This window comes from Schistocerca piceifrons, chromosome 3, assembly GCF_021461385.2.
Source record: "Schistocerca piceifrons isolate TAMUIC-IGC-003096 chromosome 3, iqSchPice1.1, whole genome shotgun sequence".
NCBI lineage: Eukaryota > Metazoa > Arthropoda > Insecta > Orthoptera > Acrididae > Schistocerca > Schistocerca piceifrons.
This window is the reverse complement of record NC_060140.1, coordinates 610,217,864-610,235,026: the sequence shown is the minus strand read 5'-3', so window position 1 is coordinate 610,235,026 and position 17,163 is coordinate 610,217,864. Positions and strand designations below refer to the sequence as shown.

The window sequence follows — 17,163 nt, the reverse complement described above, 5'->3', positions numbered from 1 at the left end:
AGGTATTGTGAAAATAAATATCTTCTGTGCTTCCAGATACTTCGTCTCTCTTGCCGGAGAACACTACAAGGAAAAATACAGATCACTCGTGCAATCTTTGCAATGATTCACGAAAGCAAAGCAAACAACAAAATAAATAAAAAGACACAAAAGTATAAAATCCATTAGTATAAACGAGTGATTGACGACGATAAGTTAACTCGAACGGCGGCACAGTCACATGTTCCTGCACACGCACAGTCTGCAGCATACTCGAAGCTTCAGCACTCCACTCTTTACACGGTAAACTGGTCACTGACGTCCCTGTGCCACTCGGGTCGTGGTGACGGCTGATTTACACGCAGTCGCGTGACGCGCATACACAGCGAGTAGTCGACATTGACCAGAAAGTCGCTCATGCAGGAGAGGATACGGCCCCACAGAAGACGGAGTGAACTGTCGAACGTGATATCGGGGTGGCCAATATCGAGCCGATTGTACAGTGCGTCCGAGAAATCCCCGTACCCCTAAGCCAAACGGTCAACTAGATATTGGCTCCTTACAATAAAAAGTATGTATCCACAGGTTTCGCACGGTACAGATATTCATATATTTTGTTTGTTGTAAATGCAGTAACATCCCATTTGCAGATAACAAGATACCATTTTCAAGAAAATTTTATTCATATCTTTCAAGCGATGAAGTTTTTCCATTAGGTTTGATTATACTTCTTGGATCGTCGGCAAAGAGAGCTATTCAAGGTTTTTTTTGATATATTTACATCTAACAAGAATACGAGCGGACCCGATATTGATCCCTGCAGTACACCATTTGGAAGATGATGCTCCGTCTTAATGCGTTACTATTGGAGTCCAATTAGAGTACTTTTAGTTAGACAGTATGAAAACTAGTTATGCGCTAGATCTCTAAAAGTAACGTCTTAGGCCTGATTGGCTGGGAACACCGAAGGACAGGTTCAGTGCCTAATTTGGAAAGCTGATTTCTATCCATCACACCCGCAGGCATCTCTCCTTCGCGTACTGTGAAGTACCCATGACTGCTGTGTGTGTGTGTGTGTGTGTGTGTGTGGTGATGAGAGAAAGGACTGGGCGAAATCCGGTGCCGGCACATAGCCTATTGCTGTTGAATCCCAAGGAGGCCACCGAACACAACTTCTCCACCTGGCAAACGGATCACCATCAGTAGTGCCCCATGCCCCCTGTCGTAACTCACCGTGGGTCGCAACATACTTACTTAATATCTCACACCCAGGTCAGAGGCGACACGGGAGTTGAGGTCATCCATTTCTTAGCACACGAGCAGTTAACTACAGGAGTGAAACAGCAACGGGGTCGCGCTCAGATAGGCCGGCCGCTGTGGTCGAGCAGTTCTAGGCACTTCAGTCCTGAACCACGCGGCTGCTACGGTCGCAAGTTCGAATCCTGCCTCGGGCATGGATGTGTGTGATGTCCTTAGGTCAGTTAGATTTAATTGGTTCTAAGTTCTAGGGGACTGATGACCTCAGATGTTAAGTCCCATAGTGCTCAGAGCTATTTGAACGTGCACAAAAGCACAGACAATAGTCTATAACTTCAGTAAGTGTAAAACATAGATGAGGCTTACTAGATTCTCCTGTTAATTAGCAAAACAAGTGAGTACCCGGCGTATAACTTTAAGATTCGGGTATACAGACTAACGTATGGTACTACAGACCACGACCAAAGGAAGTGTGAGACTGTCAAGCACTCGTCGCCGTGAAAGTGACATACGTACATGTGGACAAATGTACGATGGAAATCAGTAACCCTAGTCCAGAGATATGTGCAGGGAAGGTTTTGCAAGTCCTTCTTAGTGTACAAGCTGAACTGAAGATAACGTTCGCGTACGTAGAATTTGCTGTTCGCTGTTGGTCATCCGAGGCTACTCGATCTGGCACTCTTCTCGCTGTGGAACTCTCGAACTCTTCTATTCGCTGTCCACTGCCTCGACTGACGTTTGAGGGCCTCTATAAATCTCATTTGGGGCAGTCTGTATACAGATGGTACGTGACTGCGTATTTTTTTACCTCTGATTCGTAATCAGTGAGCGTGAAACCATAGGCTTCCCATTATTTGTAATCTCTTAATGGACTGACGAAAGCAGCCTGTACGCTTCTACTTAGGTTACAAGGCTTATAGCTAATAATCATGCTTAGACGAATTTTCGTTTTGTGGCTGGCAACCTTTCACGATTCGGTCATTATAGATCACTTCACGAGACGCTGCGGAGAGGTTTGGAATTTAGTCCAGGACATTGGCGCAAAGACGAGTGATCAGGCACTTTGCGGCACCACCCCTCCTTTTCCCTCTGCCGCAAAGGTAAACGGGAACTTGTCAAGAGCGCACGGGTTACAGGGATGGTCACCCTTGCAAGTATTGGCCACAACCGACGTTGCTTAACCCTTTCATGGTTAAAATTTATTTTGCGTAATTTGAAAAATAAAAGGTCAAAAATTGTCTTTCTTTATGATAAATAATACACTTTCATTACAAAAAAAATTTCTCAGCTGACCGATTTTGAAAATGGTGAAGTGGGACAAGCGTGTTCTACGAATCTAACTAGATCCATGTTTTCATGTGAACCTAGGATTTACAGAGTTAAAGTGTTAATTTCAGAATCATCATCTGGAAAAAAATCATGGGAGAAAGTATAACAAACTAGTACCCAAACATATTTATTCTCCTGAGAACCGGAAACGTGGAGTATCACACACAAGTTTTAAACATAACCTTTGAATATGCCTTTGACATACCACACACAAATATTTTCTAGATTCTATGAAGTTTCCTGGAGCATATATGTCCCACTACATACAGATTATCTACAAACTATCAGATTCACTAGGGCGTCTATGATGTAGTAGAGAAGTAATTAGTTACTTCACACAGTCTCGGAATGGAGAAGATGGTGATTTGATCTGACTTTCGTGAAACAGGCACAATGTGCCACATACAGGGTGTTACAAAAAGGTACGGCCAAACTTTCAGGAAACATTCTTCACACACAAAGAAAGAAAATGTGTTATGTGGACATGTGTCCGGAAACGCTTTCTTTCCATGTTAGAGCTCATTTTATTACTTCTCTTCAAATCACATTAATCATGGAATGGAAACACACAGCAACAGAACGTACCAGCGTGACTTCAAATACTTTGTTACAGGAAATGTTCAAACTGTCCTCCGTTAGCGAGGATACATGCATTCACCCTCCGCCGCATGGAATCCCTGATGCGCTGGTGCAGCCCTGGAGAATGGCGTATTGTATCACAGCCGTCCACAATACGAGCACGAAGAGTCTCTACATTTGGTACCGGGGTTGCGTAGACAAGAGCTTTCAAATGCCCCCAAAAATGAAAGTCAAGAGGGTTGAGGTCAGGAGAGCGTGGAGGCCATGGAATTGGTCCGCCTCTACCAATCCATCGGTCACCGAATCTGTTGTTGAGAAGCGTACGAACACTTCGACTGAAATGTGCAGGAGCTCCATCGTGCATGAACCACATGTTGTGTCGTACTTGTAAAGGCACATGTTCTAGTAGCACAGGTAGAGTATCCCGTATGAAATCATGATAACGTGCTCCATTGAGCGTAGGTGGAAGAACATCGGGCCCAATCAAGACATCACCAACAATGCCTGCCCAAACGTTCACAGAAAATCTGTGTTGATGGCGTGATTGCACAATTGCGTGCGGATTCTCGTCAGCTCACACATGTTGATTGTGAAAATTTACAATTTGATCACGTTGGGATGAAGCCTCGTCTGTAAAGACAACATTTGCACTGAAATGAGGATTGACACATTGTTGGATGAACCATTCGCAGAAGTGTACCCGTGGAGGCCAATCAGCTGCTGGTAGTGCCTGCACACGCTGTACATGGTACGGAAACAACTGGTTCTCCCGTAGCACTCTCCATACAGTGACGTGGTCAACGTTTCCTTGTACAGCAGCAACGCTGACATTGGGGTTATCGTCAACTGCACGAAGAATTGCCTCGTCCATTGCGGGTGTCCTCGTCGTTCTAGGTCTTCCCCAGTCGTGAGTCATAGGCTGGAATGTTCCGTGCTCCCTAAGACGCCGATCAATTGCTTCGAACGTCTTCCTGTCGGGACACCTTCGTTCTGGAAATCTGTTTCGATACAAACGTACCGCGCCACGGCTATTGCCCCGTGCTAATCCATACATCAAATGGGCATCTGCCAACTCCGCATTTGTAAACATTGCTCTGACTGCAAAACCACGTTCGTGATGAACACTAACCTGTTGATGCTACGTAGTGATGTGCTTGATGCTATTACTGTAGAGCAATGAGTCGTACGTCAACACAAGCACCGAAGTCAACATTACCTTCCTTCAATTGGGCCAACTGGCGGTGAATCAAGGAAGTACAGTACATACTGACGAAAGTAAAATGAGCTCTAACATGGAAATCAAACGTTTCCGGACACATGTCCACGTAACATCTTTTCTTTATTTGTGTGTGAGGTGAGTTTCCTGAAAGTTTGGCCGTACCTTTTTGTAACACCCTGTATAAACAGAAGCAGACGATGGTTCAAATGGCTCTAAGCACTATGGGACTTAGCATCTGAGGTCATCAGTCCCCTAGACTTAGAACTACTTAAACCTAACTAACCTAAGGACATCAGACGCATCCATGCCCGAGGCAGGATTCGAACCTGTGACCGTAGCAGCCGCATGGTTGCCGACTGAAGCGCTTAACCGCTCGACCACTGCGGCCGGCCAAGGAGACGCATTTGATCGCTCTCAGCCTTCTGTATATCCACTCCAGAGTCCTTAGTATTTTTCTCCGAAAGCATCTCGGTACATGCTAACACCAGACAGATACGAGATGTAGATGTCACAAGACTCAAAACTGCGAATTTATTCGGTAGGACGTATGTATCACATCATTCCTTCAACCACGAAAGGGTTAACTTCGACGATCTGACGGGAACCGGTGCATCCGCCGCTGCACGACCGCTGACGCGAGATCTTTGATTTCATTATATTCGAACTCTGGACAATGTGAACTGTAAATCAGATGCTTTTGACAAGTTACAGAAAATTCTAGTTGCCAATATTTTGTCATTTAAGTGAGAATATAATTTATTTGTGAGAGGTGGAGTGAACGAAGCTGTCGGTGCGTGCCGCAGGCAGGGGCGGTCTATGTTCGAGGGCGCGAGCAAGTACGACATCCTGAGCTACCTGGCGGACGCGCGCGACCGCGTGCACACGGACGAGGACGGCGACGGCGACGGCGACGCCGACGACGACGTGGAGGAGCTGGCGGCGGGCGGCGCCGCGGCGCGCCGCGCCCGCCAGCCGGCCGGCCTGGAGCTCAGCAGCCGCGCCTCCCAGCTCAGCAACGCCAGCGACTCTAGCGAGGACAGCGTCTCCGCGGACACCCCGGCCAAGGTCAGTCCGGCTCCGCAGCGGCTGCCTGCGCTCCTCGTCGTCGATGTCTTCTTTTTTCCTTCTTCATTGTGATTTCATCCCCAAGGCAGGAGGTGAGCTGCTGGCAATTACCATTTCATGATGGCCTGGTCACTATTCGCCTAGATCAGGGGTTCCCAACAAAATTTTCTCGAGGACACCCTCATCGAGCATAATTGTTACCTTGTCATATCACATTATCAAGTACCTAAAAAAAGCCGAATTAAGAGTCTTTTCTATTTTTGGTACTTAGAAAAAACATTGACATATTCATTACTGAAAAAATATAGAGCTTTAGAGGCAGCTCACTCAGTCTAAGGACATACAGCAGAACTATTTGCCTCTATCTAATTCTAGTTTTGCGCTAGAGTCTGCTAGTGTTAGTTGGCTCTATGAAGATACTAGACGCAGAAGTTAGCGTTCGCTAAAGCTCCGCTCATGCAGGAAGCGGCCAAAACAAAAAATCTGTTATCATATGCAATAAACTTAATACATTTTTTATTCTAATAGCATCTTGCGGACCCCTGGGGGTCCGCGGACCACCTGTTGGGAAACACTGGCCTAAATCAAAAAAGATTACAATAGTCTTGAACGGGTAAAATGAATTTTGAGGTGAGAAAGTTAGGTGCCTCACACTGTCGATACTGTGTTTTACATTCAGGAAGGTCAGTTTCGTCTTTGCAACTAAATGAAAGGCGGTTTGTTTTTTTTTGTCCTGCGTGTTCGCTTCTTTTATTTAAGAAGCATCTTCATTTGCCTACAGTACATGTTTCTTTTTGTATACAAATTCATTATTTACACTAATAGATAAATTAATAGAATAACGTTCGCAATACGTATTAATATAATAATAGTATCCAATATAATAATAATAGACCCCAAATCTTTACACTCACTCATGCATGAACCCCTCCACATAATATTGAAACGAAAGGTCAAATCAGATGTCACCAAAATTTTCAACCACTCGCTAACAGCTAGTACACTCCCCCCCCCCCAAGAAAAAAAACACACTCTTCGGCTGTATACCCCTCACTCTCTCTCTCTCACTGGTATAAATAGAAGTTAGTCTCGAACTTATACTTCGTTAGGTTGGCTACAAATAGGTAAACATACCAAAGACGATGAAACACGTAATGGGATCGCAATATTTACATTGTGAAAAACAGTGTACGACGAAATAGTTGTATCGAGTACAAAAGAACAATAGTCCACCACAAAAAAGAGTGAGAAACATGGTGAACAGTTTATGGAAGACGAGAACACAAAGTTGTGATTATATGGCAGTGATAAATGTGGTAGTGTGACCTCCGGACCAGATTTGAGAAAACGCAGTCCAGCAAATCGTAAGTAATTACATTTTTTACAAAAAAAAATCGCGAAGTGAACTGTTTAATAATCTAAAACTAACAAACCTGTATCGTTATAGATCCCACCGATGATGCCTTAGAACAGGAGAAGGCGAAACGCGTATGGGATAAATAAAGTAACTAGCAGCAGGAAAAGGCAGTTTTATTCACAAAACAAACATCCAGGTAGTTCACACGGCGTTGCCTTTGTTATAAGACCCACATGACCAGATGAAACAGCCGCGTGCAAAGACTGCGCCCGTGCCTGAAGTGCTACGAGCTGGCCTTTTGCGGCGAAGAGTTTCTCGGGACGCGGCCGGGGTTGGGCGCGGCGTAGCACTAAGTGTGCCGAGGTCAAGGGTGTCCGCGGGCGCTGCCGGTTTCACTCTGGATCCATTAATTGGGCGCCGTCGGGCCGGCAGCGGAGAAACTGCTTTCACTCGCCGCGCGGCGCTGCGCATCCAGAGGCGTGCAGGTGCTGTGGGCCGCGAGGCGGAGACCCGGTCGCCGCCCGCAGATGAACGCCGGTATGGCCAATGGGGAGGCAAATATTCTGTGGCCAGTCGCATATCTGAGAGTTGTCTCTCACGCACTACTGCAGTGTCATTGTCACCACATGTCGCTTCACCCGACGGCGTCATTCACCGGCATCCGCATGTAGCGTGCGCTTCAGGGTTCGCATAGAACATTCAGCGTTGATTTTCGTGTTACTTTAGATATGGTGAAAGTACTACACACGTAGTGTTAATTACGGCTGACATAAAGCAAACATGACTATTATTACGGTAACAGAAGACAGCGGCAGTTTTCCGAGCATATACGCTACCGGCTATTAAAATTGCTACACCACGAAGATGCCGTGCTACAGACGAGAAATTTGACCAACAGGAAGAAGATGCTGTAATATGCAAATTATTAGCTTTTCAGAGCATTCACACAAGATTGGCGCCGGTGGCGACACCTACAACGTGCCGACATGAGGAAAGTTTCCAACCGATTTCTCATACACAAACAGCAGTTGACCGGCGTTGCCTGGTGAAACGCTATTGTGATGCCTCGTGTAAGGAGGAGAAATTCGTACCATCACGTTTCCGACTTTGATAAATGTCGGATTGTAGCCTATCGTGAGTGCGGTTTATGTTATCGCGACATTGGTGCTCGCGTTGGCCGAGATCCAATGACTGTTAGCAGACGGTGGGTTCAGGAGGGTAATACGGAAGCCGTGTTGGATATCAACGGCCTCGTATCACTAGCAGTCGAGATCGCAGGCATCTTATCCGCATGGATGTAACGCATCCTGCAGCCACGTCTCCATCCCTGAGTCAACAGATGGGGACGTTTACAAGACAACAACCATCTGCACGAACAGTTCGACGACGTTTGCAGCAGCATGGACTATCAGGTCGGAGACCTTGGCTGCGGTTACCCTTGACGCTGCATCACAGACAGTAGCGCCTGCGAAGGTGTACTCAACGACGAACCTGGGTGCACGAATGGCAAAACGTCATTTTTTCGGATGAATCCAGGTTCTGTTTACAGCACCATGATGGTCGCATCCGTATTTGGCGACATCGCGGTGAACGCACATTGGTAGCGTGTATTCGTCATCGTCATACTGGCGTATCACCCGGCGTGATGGTATGGGGTGTCATTGGTTACACGTCTCGGTCACCTCTTGTTCGCATTGACGCACTTTGAACAGTGGACGTCACAGTTCAGATGTGTTACGACCCGTGGCTCTACCCTTCATACGATCCCTGCGAAACCCTACATTTCAGCAGGATAATGCACGACCGCATGTTGCAGGTGCTGTACGGGCCTTTCTGGGTACAGAAAATGTTCGACTGCTGCCCTGGCCAGCACATTCTCCAGATCTCTCACCAATTGAAAACGTCTGGTCAATGGTTGCCGAGCAACTGGCTCGTCACAATACGCCAGTAACTACTCTTGATGAACTGTGGTATCGTGTTGAATCTGCATGGGCAGCTGTACTTGTACACACCATCCAAGCTCTGTTTGACTCAATGCCCAGGCGTATCAAGGCCGTTATTACGGCCAGAGGTGGTTGTTCTGGGTACTGATTTCTCAGGATCTATGGACCCAAATTACGTGAAAATGTAATCACATGTCAGTTCTACTATACCTAATATATTTGCCCAATGAATACCCGTTTATCATCTGCATTTCTTCTTGGTGTAGCAATTTTAATGGCCAGTAGTATATACTGACGGAAAAAATTGCAATACTTAAAAAGGAATTAATGTAGAGTAATGAAATTTGAGGAATAAATTTGTTTGATAAAACGCTTAAGTGATTGACGTTGCAAGATCACGGGTAAATGTAAGCGCGATATAAGCCATTGTAAACGTGAACTGCTGGTACATGAGTAAACGGTGTGATACACTTTGCAGAGACTACGACGCTCCATGAAGTAAAAACTCCCAGGAATGCTGTCGGACGGAATCATACTGTTGCACGATAACATTCACCTCCACATTGCCAATCAGACGAAGGCTACGCTTCAGCGATTTGGTTGGGAAAGACTGCAACATCATCCACACAGCCGGATCTTTCACCGTACGATTTTCACATCTTTGGCGACCTGAAGAAAGGCATACGTGTCCGACGGTTTCAGTCGGAAGAGAGAGTGGAAGAGTGGGTGCCATTGGGGATCCGCTAGCGGCCGACCGCGTTTTACGAAACAGCAACTGATCGTCTTGGCTCTCAGTGGGGTAACTCCCTTAACGCGTGTAGTGATTACTTTTGAATGGAACCATTTCGTGGTCTCGTTGTGTCAAGTGTTTGGTTTTCATTTGATTGCCTCTCATAAATTCATCTAGGGAGCGCGAGAAGCAGAAACAGTCTCCCCATGTGGAACAAATCGCAGCGTTGCGCTTTCCCAGGATCGGCACCAGATGTAGAGTGCTGGAGCTGGTGCCGGAGCACAAAGTGTGCTCTTTCACTCTCTGCGCAAAATACATTGCGCACCATTATAGTGTCCAGAGTAAATTACATCAGAGTGTCGGAAGGAGCTGAATAAAAAGTAGATTCCAACAAGGATCCACTTGGGACTCCACCTGGCATTTTCCGCTGATTCGATTCCCCTAGCGAGGTCTGCAATTGAACGTTCTTCGTCTCCAGGACACCAAAGCAAGACTACAGGTGTCATCAGACAAGAAATTACACTGCTCTGTAAAACTTAAGGCCGACCAAGTTAAAGTAAGATAATGTGTTAACTACTCGGTGTGAATGAATGAAAGCAAGGGACCATGTTGCAAGAGGTCTCCCAGTCGTGCACAGAAAGATGGACGTTACATGGCGAGAGGTGAGCGTGAGCGCAGCGCCAAATGTAGCAGGTCCTGCAATAGGACGCATTTGAAGGGACAAGAAAAGTCAGTCGGCGAGCACTTACGCTGTGCTGTGGTGGTGGTGTTCATTGGAGCTCAACTGGTTCAAATGTCTCTAAGGACTATGGGACTTAACATCTGAGGTCATCAGTCCCCTAGACTTAGAACTACTTAAACCTAACTAACAAAAAAAATGTTCAAATGTGTGTGAAATATGGGACTTAAGTGCTAAGGTCATCAGTCCCTAAGGTTACACATTACTTAACCTAAGTTATCCTTAGGACAAACACACACACCCAAGCCCGAGGGAGGACTCGAACCTCCGCCGGGACCAGCCGTACAGTCCATGACTGCAGCGCCCCTGACCGCTCAGCTAATCCCGCGCGGCAAACCTAAGTAACCTAACGACATCACACACATCCATGCCCGAGGCAGGATTCAAACCTGCGACCGTAGCAGCAGCGCGGTTCAGGACTGAAGCGCCTAGAACCGCTCGGCCACAACGGCCGGCGTTCATTAGAGAATGGCTCCGAGACAACATTTGTTGACTTCACACGGGGAACAATCATCGGAGAAATGGAAGAAGGCTGAAGTGTGACGAGTGTAGCCCAGGAGTTTGATATTGGTCACAGCATTATTTCATGTGCATGGGCAGCGTTCCAAGCCATAACTGCTGCTGCCTCAGGATGAGGAAGCGATGCACCACGGTCAGCTACAGTGACAGGCGACCACTGCATTGTGCAACAGACACAAAGTGACCCACTTCAAACCGCGGGCCAACTGTAACAACATTTATCGGGTCTGCAAAGGCCGGCCGAAGTGGCCGTGCGGTTCTAGGCGCTGCAGTCTGGAACCGCGAGGCCGCTACGGTCGCAGGTTCGAATCCTGCCTCGGGTATGGATGTGTGTGATGTCCTTAGGTTAGTTAGGTTTAACTAGTTCTAAGTTCTAGGCGACTAATGACCTGAGAAGTTGAGTCCCTTAGTGCCCAAAGCCATTTGAACTTTTTTTTTTTTTTGCCACAGTGGCACGACGACTGCACGGGGGCGGTGTTTTTGTTCGACGACTAGTGCATTGTGTTCACTTGACACCCTCGCATTGTTGGCACTGTCTCCGATGGTGCCAAGAGCATAGAGACTAGACTAACGAGGAGTGGAGATTCGTGCACTTCTCGGATGAGAACAGATTCAGTCTGAGTAGCGATTCAAGACGCACTCTCATATGGCGAGAGGCGGGAGAATTGATCTGCTCGTTCCCCCAACTTAAATCCCGCAGAATACGTGTGGTGCGCTGGGGAGACGCATTACAACATGTCTACATGCACCGACGACCATCCAGGATTTCTCAGCCGCGGTGGTGCCTGAATGGAACGCCTTACCACAAGAACGCCTTACACGTTGCAGAGCATGAACTGTCGTCCGTGGTAATCAAACACCTTACTAATCATGTCCCGCTTTTGTACTGTCCAGGGGACCATTGTAAATCGTAGTTGCTTCAGCGTGCTTACTGTCTTTAATAAAAGTGTCATTTCTGTTCGTTCATTTCGTACTTCTTTCACTTACCTTCTGTCCAATACTGTAGCAGCTCTCTCTACACTATGTGATCAAACGTATCTGGACACCTGGCTGAAAATGACATAAAAGTTCGTGGCGCCCTCCGTCGGTAATGCTGGAATTCAGTATGGTGTTGGCCCAACCTTAGTATCGATGACAGTTTCCACTCTCGCAGGCTTACGTTCAATTAGGTGCTGGAAGGTTTCTTGGAGAACGACAGCCCATTCTTCACGGAATGATGCACTGAGGAGAGGTATCGATGTCGGTCGGTGAGGCCTGGCACGAAGTCGGCGTTCCAAAACATCCCAAAGGTGTTCTATAGGATTCACGTCAGGACTCTGTGCAGGCCAGTCCATTACAGGGATGTTATTGTCGTGTAACCACTCCGCCACAGGCCGTGCATTATGCACAGGTGTTCGATCGTGTTGAAAGATGCAATCGCCATCCCCGAATTGCTCTTCAACAGTGGGAAGCAAGAAGGTGTTTAAAACATCAATGTAATCCTGTGATGTGATAATTCCACGCAAAACAACAAGGTGTGCAAGCTCCCTCCATGAAAAACACGACCACACCATAACACAACCGCCTCCGAATTTTACCGTTGGCACTACACACCTTGGCAGATGACGTTCACCAGGCGTTCGCCATACCCACACCCTGACATCGGATCGCCACATTGTGTACCGTGATTCCTCACTCCACACATCGTTTTTCCACTGTTCAATCGTCCAATGTTTACGCTCCTCACACCACGAGAGGCGTCGTTTGTCATTTACCGGCGTGATGTGTGGCTTATGAGCAGCCGCTCGATCATAAAATCCAAGTTTTCTCACCTCCCGCCTAACTGTCATAGTACTTGCAGTGGATCCTGATGCAGTCTGGAATTCCTGTATGATGGTCTGGATAAATGTGTGCCTATTACACATGACGACCCTCTTCAACTGTTGGTGGTCTCTATTAGTCAATAGATGATGTCGATCTGTACGCTTTTGTGCTGTACGTGTCCTTCCACGTTTCCACTTCACTATCGCATCGGAAACAGTGGACCTAGGGATGTTTAGGAGTGTGGAAATCTCGTGTACAGACGTATGACACAAGTGACACCCAATCACCTGACCACGTCCGAAGTTAGCGAGTTCCGCGGATCATCCCATTCTGCTCTCTCACTATGTCTAATGACTACTGAGGTCGCTGATATGGAGTACCTGGCAGGAGGTGGCAGCACAATGCACCTAATATGAAAAACGTATGTTTTGTGGGTGTCCGTATACTTTTGATCACATAGTGTATGTATGGTCCAAGCTACGTCCAACTTGGCAGCGACACACCATGAGAAAGTTACCTGCGTCCTTAAGTTTTGTACACCAATTCTTAACTAAGCATCAAGTGACTTATCAGAATAGTGCAAAATTGCGGGCGTCTACAGGACAAGTACTGAGAACCAATTCCAGAGTATTTTTCTTCCGTTTGGAGCCTTAAGTATGCATGAAAATAGGCATCGAACGAATTCAGAGGCAGACTGTAGGATCGTAACTGCTCTTGTAACGAAAGTGTAACAGAAATGCTCGGAGAATATAGAAAGGAATCCTTGGAAGAAAGAGGACGTACTTCTCGCGAAAACCCGTTGCGTATATTTAGAGAACTTTTTTTCGATGGAGTCTGTGCAACTGTTATCCTAGCACCAAAGTTTATCTCGCTTAGGGATAATTTCCATAAAATAAGAGAGATCAGAGCGTAGGCACATGCGTACAGCTCTTTTTCTCTCGTCCGATACGTGGACGCAAAGTTACGTAAAACTGGTAACCTTGGTGCAAAGAACCTTCCACTACGCACTCTACAGTGGCTTTTGGAGTATACAGAGTGAACCAAAATTCACGCTGTCGGACGCCACGGCGCGATTCCTTGCATCCCAATAGTACAAGCTATTTCTAACAAAATTTCGTTCTGTGCTTGTTGTCGGTAGAAAATCCACGTCAAAGGAAGGCAATTTGGCAAAAATTAATCACATGTATCTTCATCGGTACTGCGCTACTTAGTTACTATAATGGGTAGAGCTTTACGCTAGAATACTCAAGTACAATACTTCGATTCCATGCCTAGGTGTATCTTTTTTAAATTGCTGCCATTTCTCTATTAATACAAAAGAATTGCGTATTTTTTGTACAAGGCTTGTTAACTGCTGTACACGATGAAGAAACCAACACACAGTATAAAATTCGGAAATAAGTGAAATCACACTCAGATACGTAACTAAACACTTGAACTCAAGTATTCGAATGCAAAACTCTACTCAGTGCTCTAAATGGCCAGCGCCTCAACACAGTATAGAATGAAGACACTTCTCGTACATGTTACTACAGTTGTGGCCAGATTGCATTTCTTTGGTGTCTATTTTATACTAAAAATATGAACGGGACAAAATTTTTGTATCATTGGAATCACACTGTGGCATCCGAATGCGCGAATTTTGATTCACCTTGTATATGTAGATGTAAGCGTAAAATCAATGGAGATTCGCAAACTTGTTCTGTATTACACAAACACGGGATGTACACACTCAATCAGCAGGCGTCACTTATAAGACTACTGGACAGCGCTCAAGCGGACCGTCTATACCGGCCAGTGAGTCTAACCGAAACTTTCCCTACAGACGGGTCCAACAACTCGAATACTGAACTGTAGGTAGCGTACCAACTGACAAGGGAGTACCCGCTCTGAACACCACAGTCAAGCATTACTGTACATTAGGCCGTTCAGATGCACACTGGCCCTTCAGGAGCCCTGACGAGATAATTTGAAGTCCGGGAGACGACCAGAGAACTGGGAGAATGAGAGAGATGATCTAATCAGGAGATGTATACTTAGGCGGAAAAATTTACGGAAAAGATGGAGAAGAGATGTCTGGTTTATGAAGATACCTCATGCCAACAAAACAGCTAGTCATTTAATGGAAAAATTTAAAAACCAAAACAGCATTTTTTAAAAAGAAGTCATTAAATGCATGTTCTTTCTGAGCACAACGTAATATAGTATCAAAAACTCGCCATCTCGTAGGAATTTTCTGAGCCAGAAGAGAATGCAGGACGAACCATCCAATACGAACACATACATCATCCACGCCCAGGAAAGAAGGATACTACATATCCAGAAAATGTGTTGAATGGAGCTAACAACTAGTGCCGATCAAAGAAAAATACGTTGGTGACTTAATCGGAATAAAGAATTACGAATTACACATTCGATGTTGTCTAACAGCAAATACGTAAGTAAAATCTGGAGCAAACCGCTTCGTTTGCCTAGACAGTTTGGGGGTAATCGTGTACAAGCCCGTCATATTGTCTGTATATATAACGTGCCATTTTTAGATATCCGTATTGATGAGAATTTAAAATGGTAAAATAATTTCTAGAACTCCTAAAACAACTCAGGTTAGCCACATTTGCACTTTGAATCATTGCAAATCTGGGGTGAGACAAATCAGTTACATCTTTTCATATTTTCATTCAATAATGTCGTACGGAATAATGTTCTGCGATAACTCATCTTTCGGGAAGAAAGTTTTCAGGCGTTCCGTAAGAATAATACGCGTACGTAACGCTCTACCACGACGTTCTTACAGACACTTATGTACGGAGTTAGGGATTTCGGCTATTGATTCACGATATATGTACTTCCTCGCTAAATGTGCTGTAAAGAACCAACTACAGTTCAGAAGGAACGAAGGTGTATATAATTACGACACGATAAGAAGAAAATAACATTCATTATTTCACTATAAGGTTCCCTTAAAGAACAGCAAAGGGTGCACAATGCTGCCACCAAAATTATTGATCACTTAATTATATAAATTGGTTGACAGAGAGGATTTGCATTCCTAAAGGCTATCTTAGTCCTATAAAGCAGCTATTAGGATTGCTGATTTGCGTAAGCCACTGTTCAGCCAAGTAGGTATTCTAACACTATCGTCCCTGTACATATGATCACTAGTGTGATTAAAAGTTACAGCAAGAATGAGTGCAGGTTAGTGAAAATCTCTTTTCTTTCTAATGCATACGAATGTTTCAAACTGGTGTGGGTTGATATCAAAATTCGTCAGATATGAAATTTACAGTAAGAAAGCTATTAAATATCATTTCTTACGGGATTTACTGAAAAAGAAATGAAAAATTTGCTCCATGATCAGTAAATAGAAGAATGAGTTGGGCAAGATTTTTCCTCATGCCACTGAACAGGAAGGTATGCACCATTCTTCAGCTCCCACATCCACCAAACTTCATAAAACAGAATGAAAGTTGTGTGAACGGTAAAGTATGATTTTTTGATGTAACATGACAGACTTCCTTGCTGCACTATCCCTTCATTTACAAGGCACATGAGCTGTAGAAAGCATGGCCAACGTGTCCACGAACAGTTTCTAAGCTTTTGAGAAAGAATGAAACTCAATTCGCAACTTCGTCTCGGAGCTTGATTCTTCTTATAGCGAGACGTCATCCAGCATTCTTCAATTCTTTGTACAAAATCGACATGCTACCAGACGTGTCAGCGTAAACTGACTGTAATTAGTAGCCTGTTACTTCCTGTTTTTCAAAAATGGTTCAAATAGCTCTGAGCACTATGGGACTTAACTTCTGAGGTCATCAGTCCCCGAGAACTTAGAACTACTTAAACCTAACTAACCTAAGGACATCACACACATCCATGCCCGAGGCAGGATTTGAACCTGCGACCATCCTGTTTTTATCTAACGTCAAAACGTTAATGTAGAATACTGAAAGTGCTCTTAAGCCTACTACGATTCTTATACTTTTTTGATTCTTATTTATACGGCTACGAAAGAAACGTTACGTATGTCTCTGATGAAAAATTCAGCACGCCGACAGAACATTGCGAGTTCTCCATTAAGAATGAGCAAAGACAGCGTTTGTCAAGGTTAAAAAAAGATAAGGAAGAACTTGCTCCAGACAGCTGGTGAACGTATAACTCTTTATTAATTAAAAGGACGCGTATAAAACTGCCACTTCTTTTTCTGTGGAACATCTGCTTTCTGCATGTCTGAAACGGTGGACGATTTGCATTTTAGAGTGTGTAGAGAGGCAACATTTATTGCCGAATACATTATTACTACGCACGGTTTTAAAATATGTAAGGCCTTCTGGAACAACGGTAAAATGAAAACGATGAAAACATAGCCTCCGCAATAAAACAGCTGTTTGTTGGCAAGAGCGACGTGTGCCATGTCTCCAGTACAGTCAAAAGACAAAACTGAGAGATTCCCTTCCGATACAGATTTACGACACGAGCAGATCCCTCTTTGAGCGGCAAGGTCGCATACTTCGTCTTACAGTGTTCTTGCCAGTGCATGATTATTACACAACTCTTTCACCTTGTTTATTTACTTTTTATTTTTCTCTATCTTCCGCAGGTACACCACCTACTTTACCTTTCTCTCGTCTTTATTGACATGTTCTA

General features: G+C 45.1%; 1 protein-coding gene across 1 annotated transcript in view; it reads left to right on the top strand.

Annotated features, from left to right (window-relative positions):
* The window catches only part of LOC124788892, a 123,556-nt gene that overhangs the window by 36,528 nt on the left and 69,865 nt on the right, over positions 1 to 17,163 (top strand). The window contains exon 5 of the mRNA XM_047256173.1: positions 5,167 to 5,428. Coding sequence (XP_047112129.1) covers positions 5,167 to 5,428 — 262 coding nt within the window. The remainder of the gene's footprint in view (positions 1 to 5,166; positions 5,429 to 17,163) is intronic.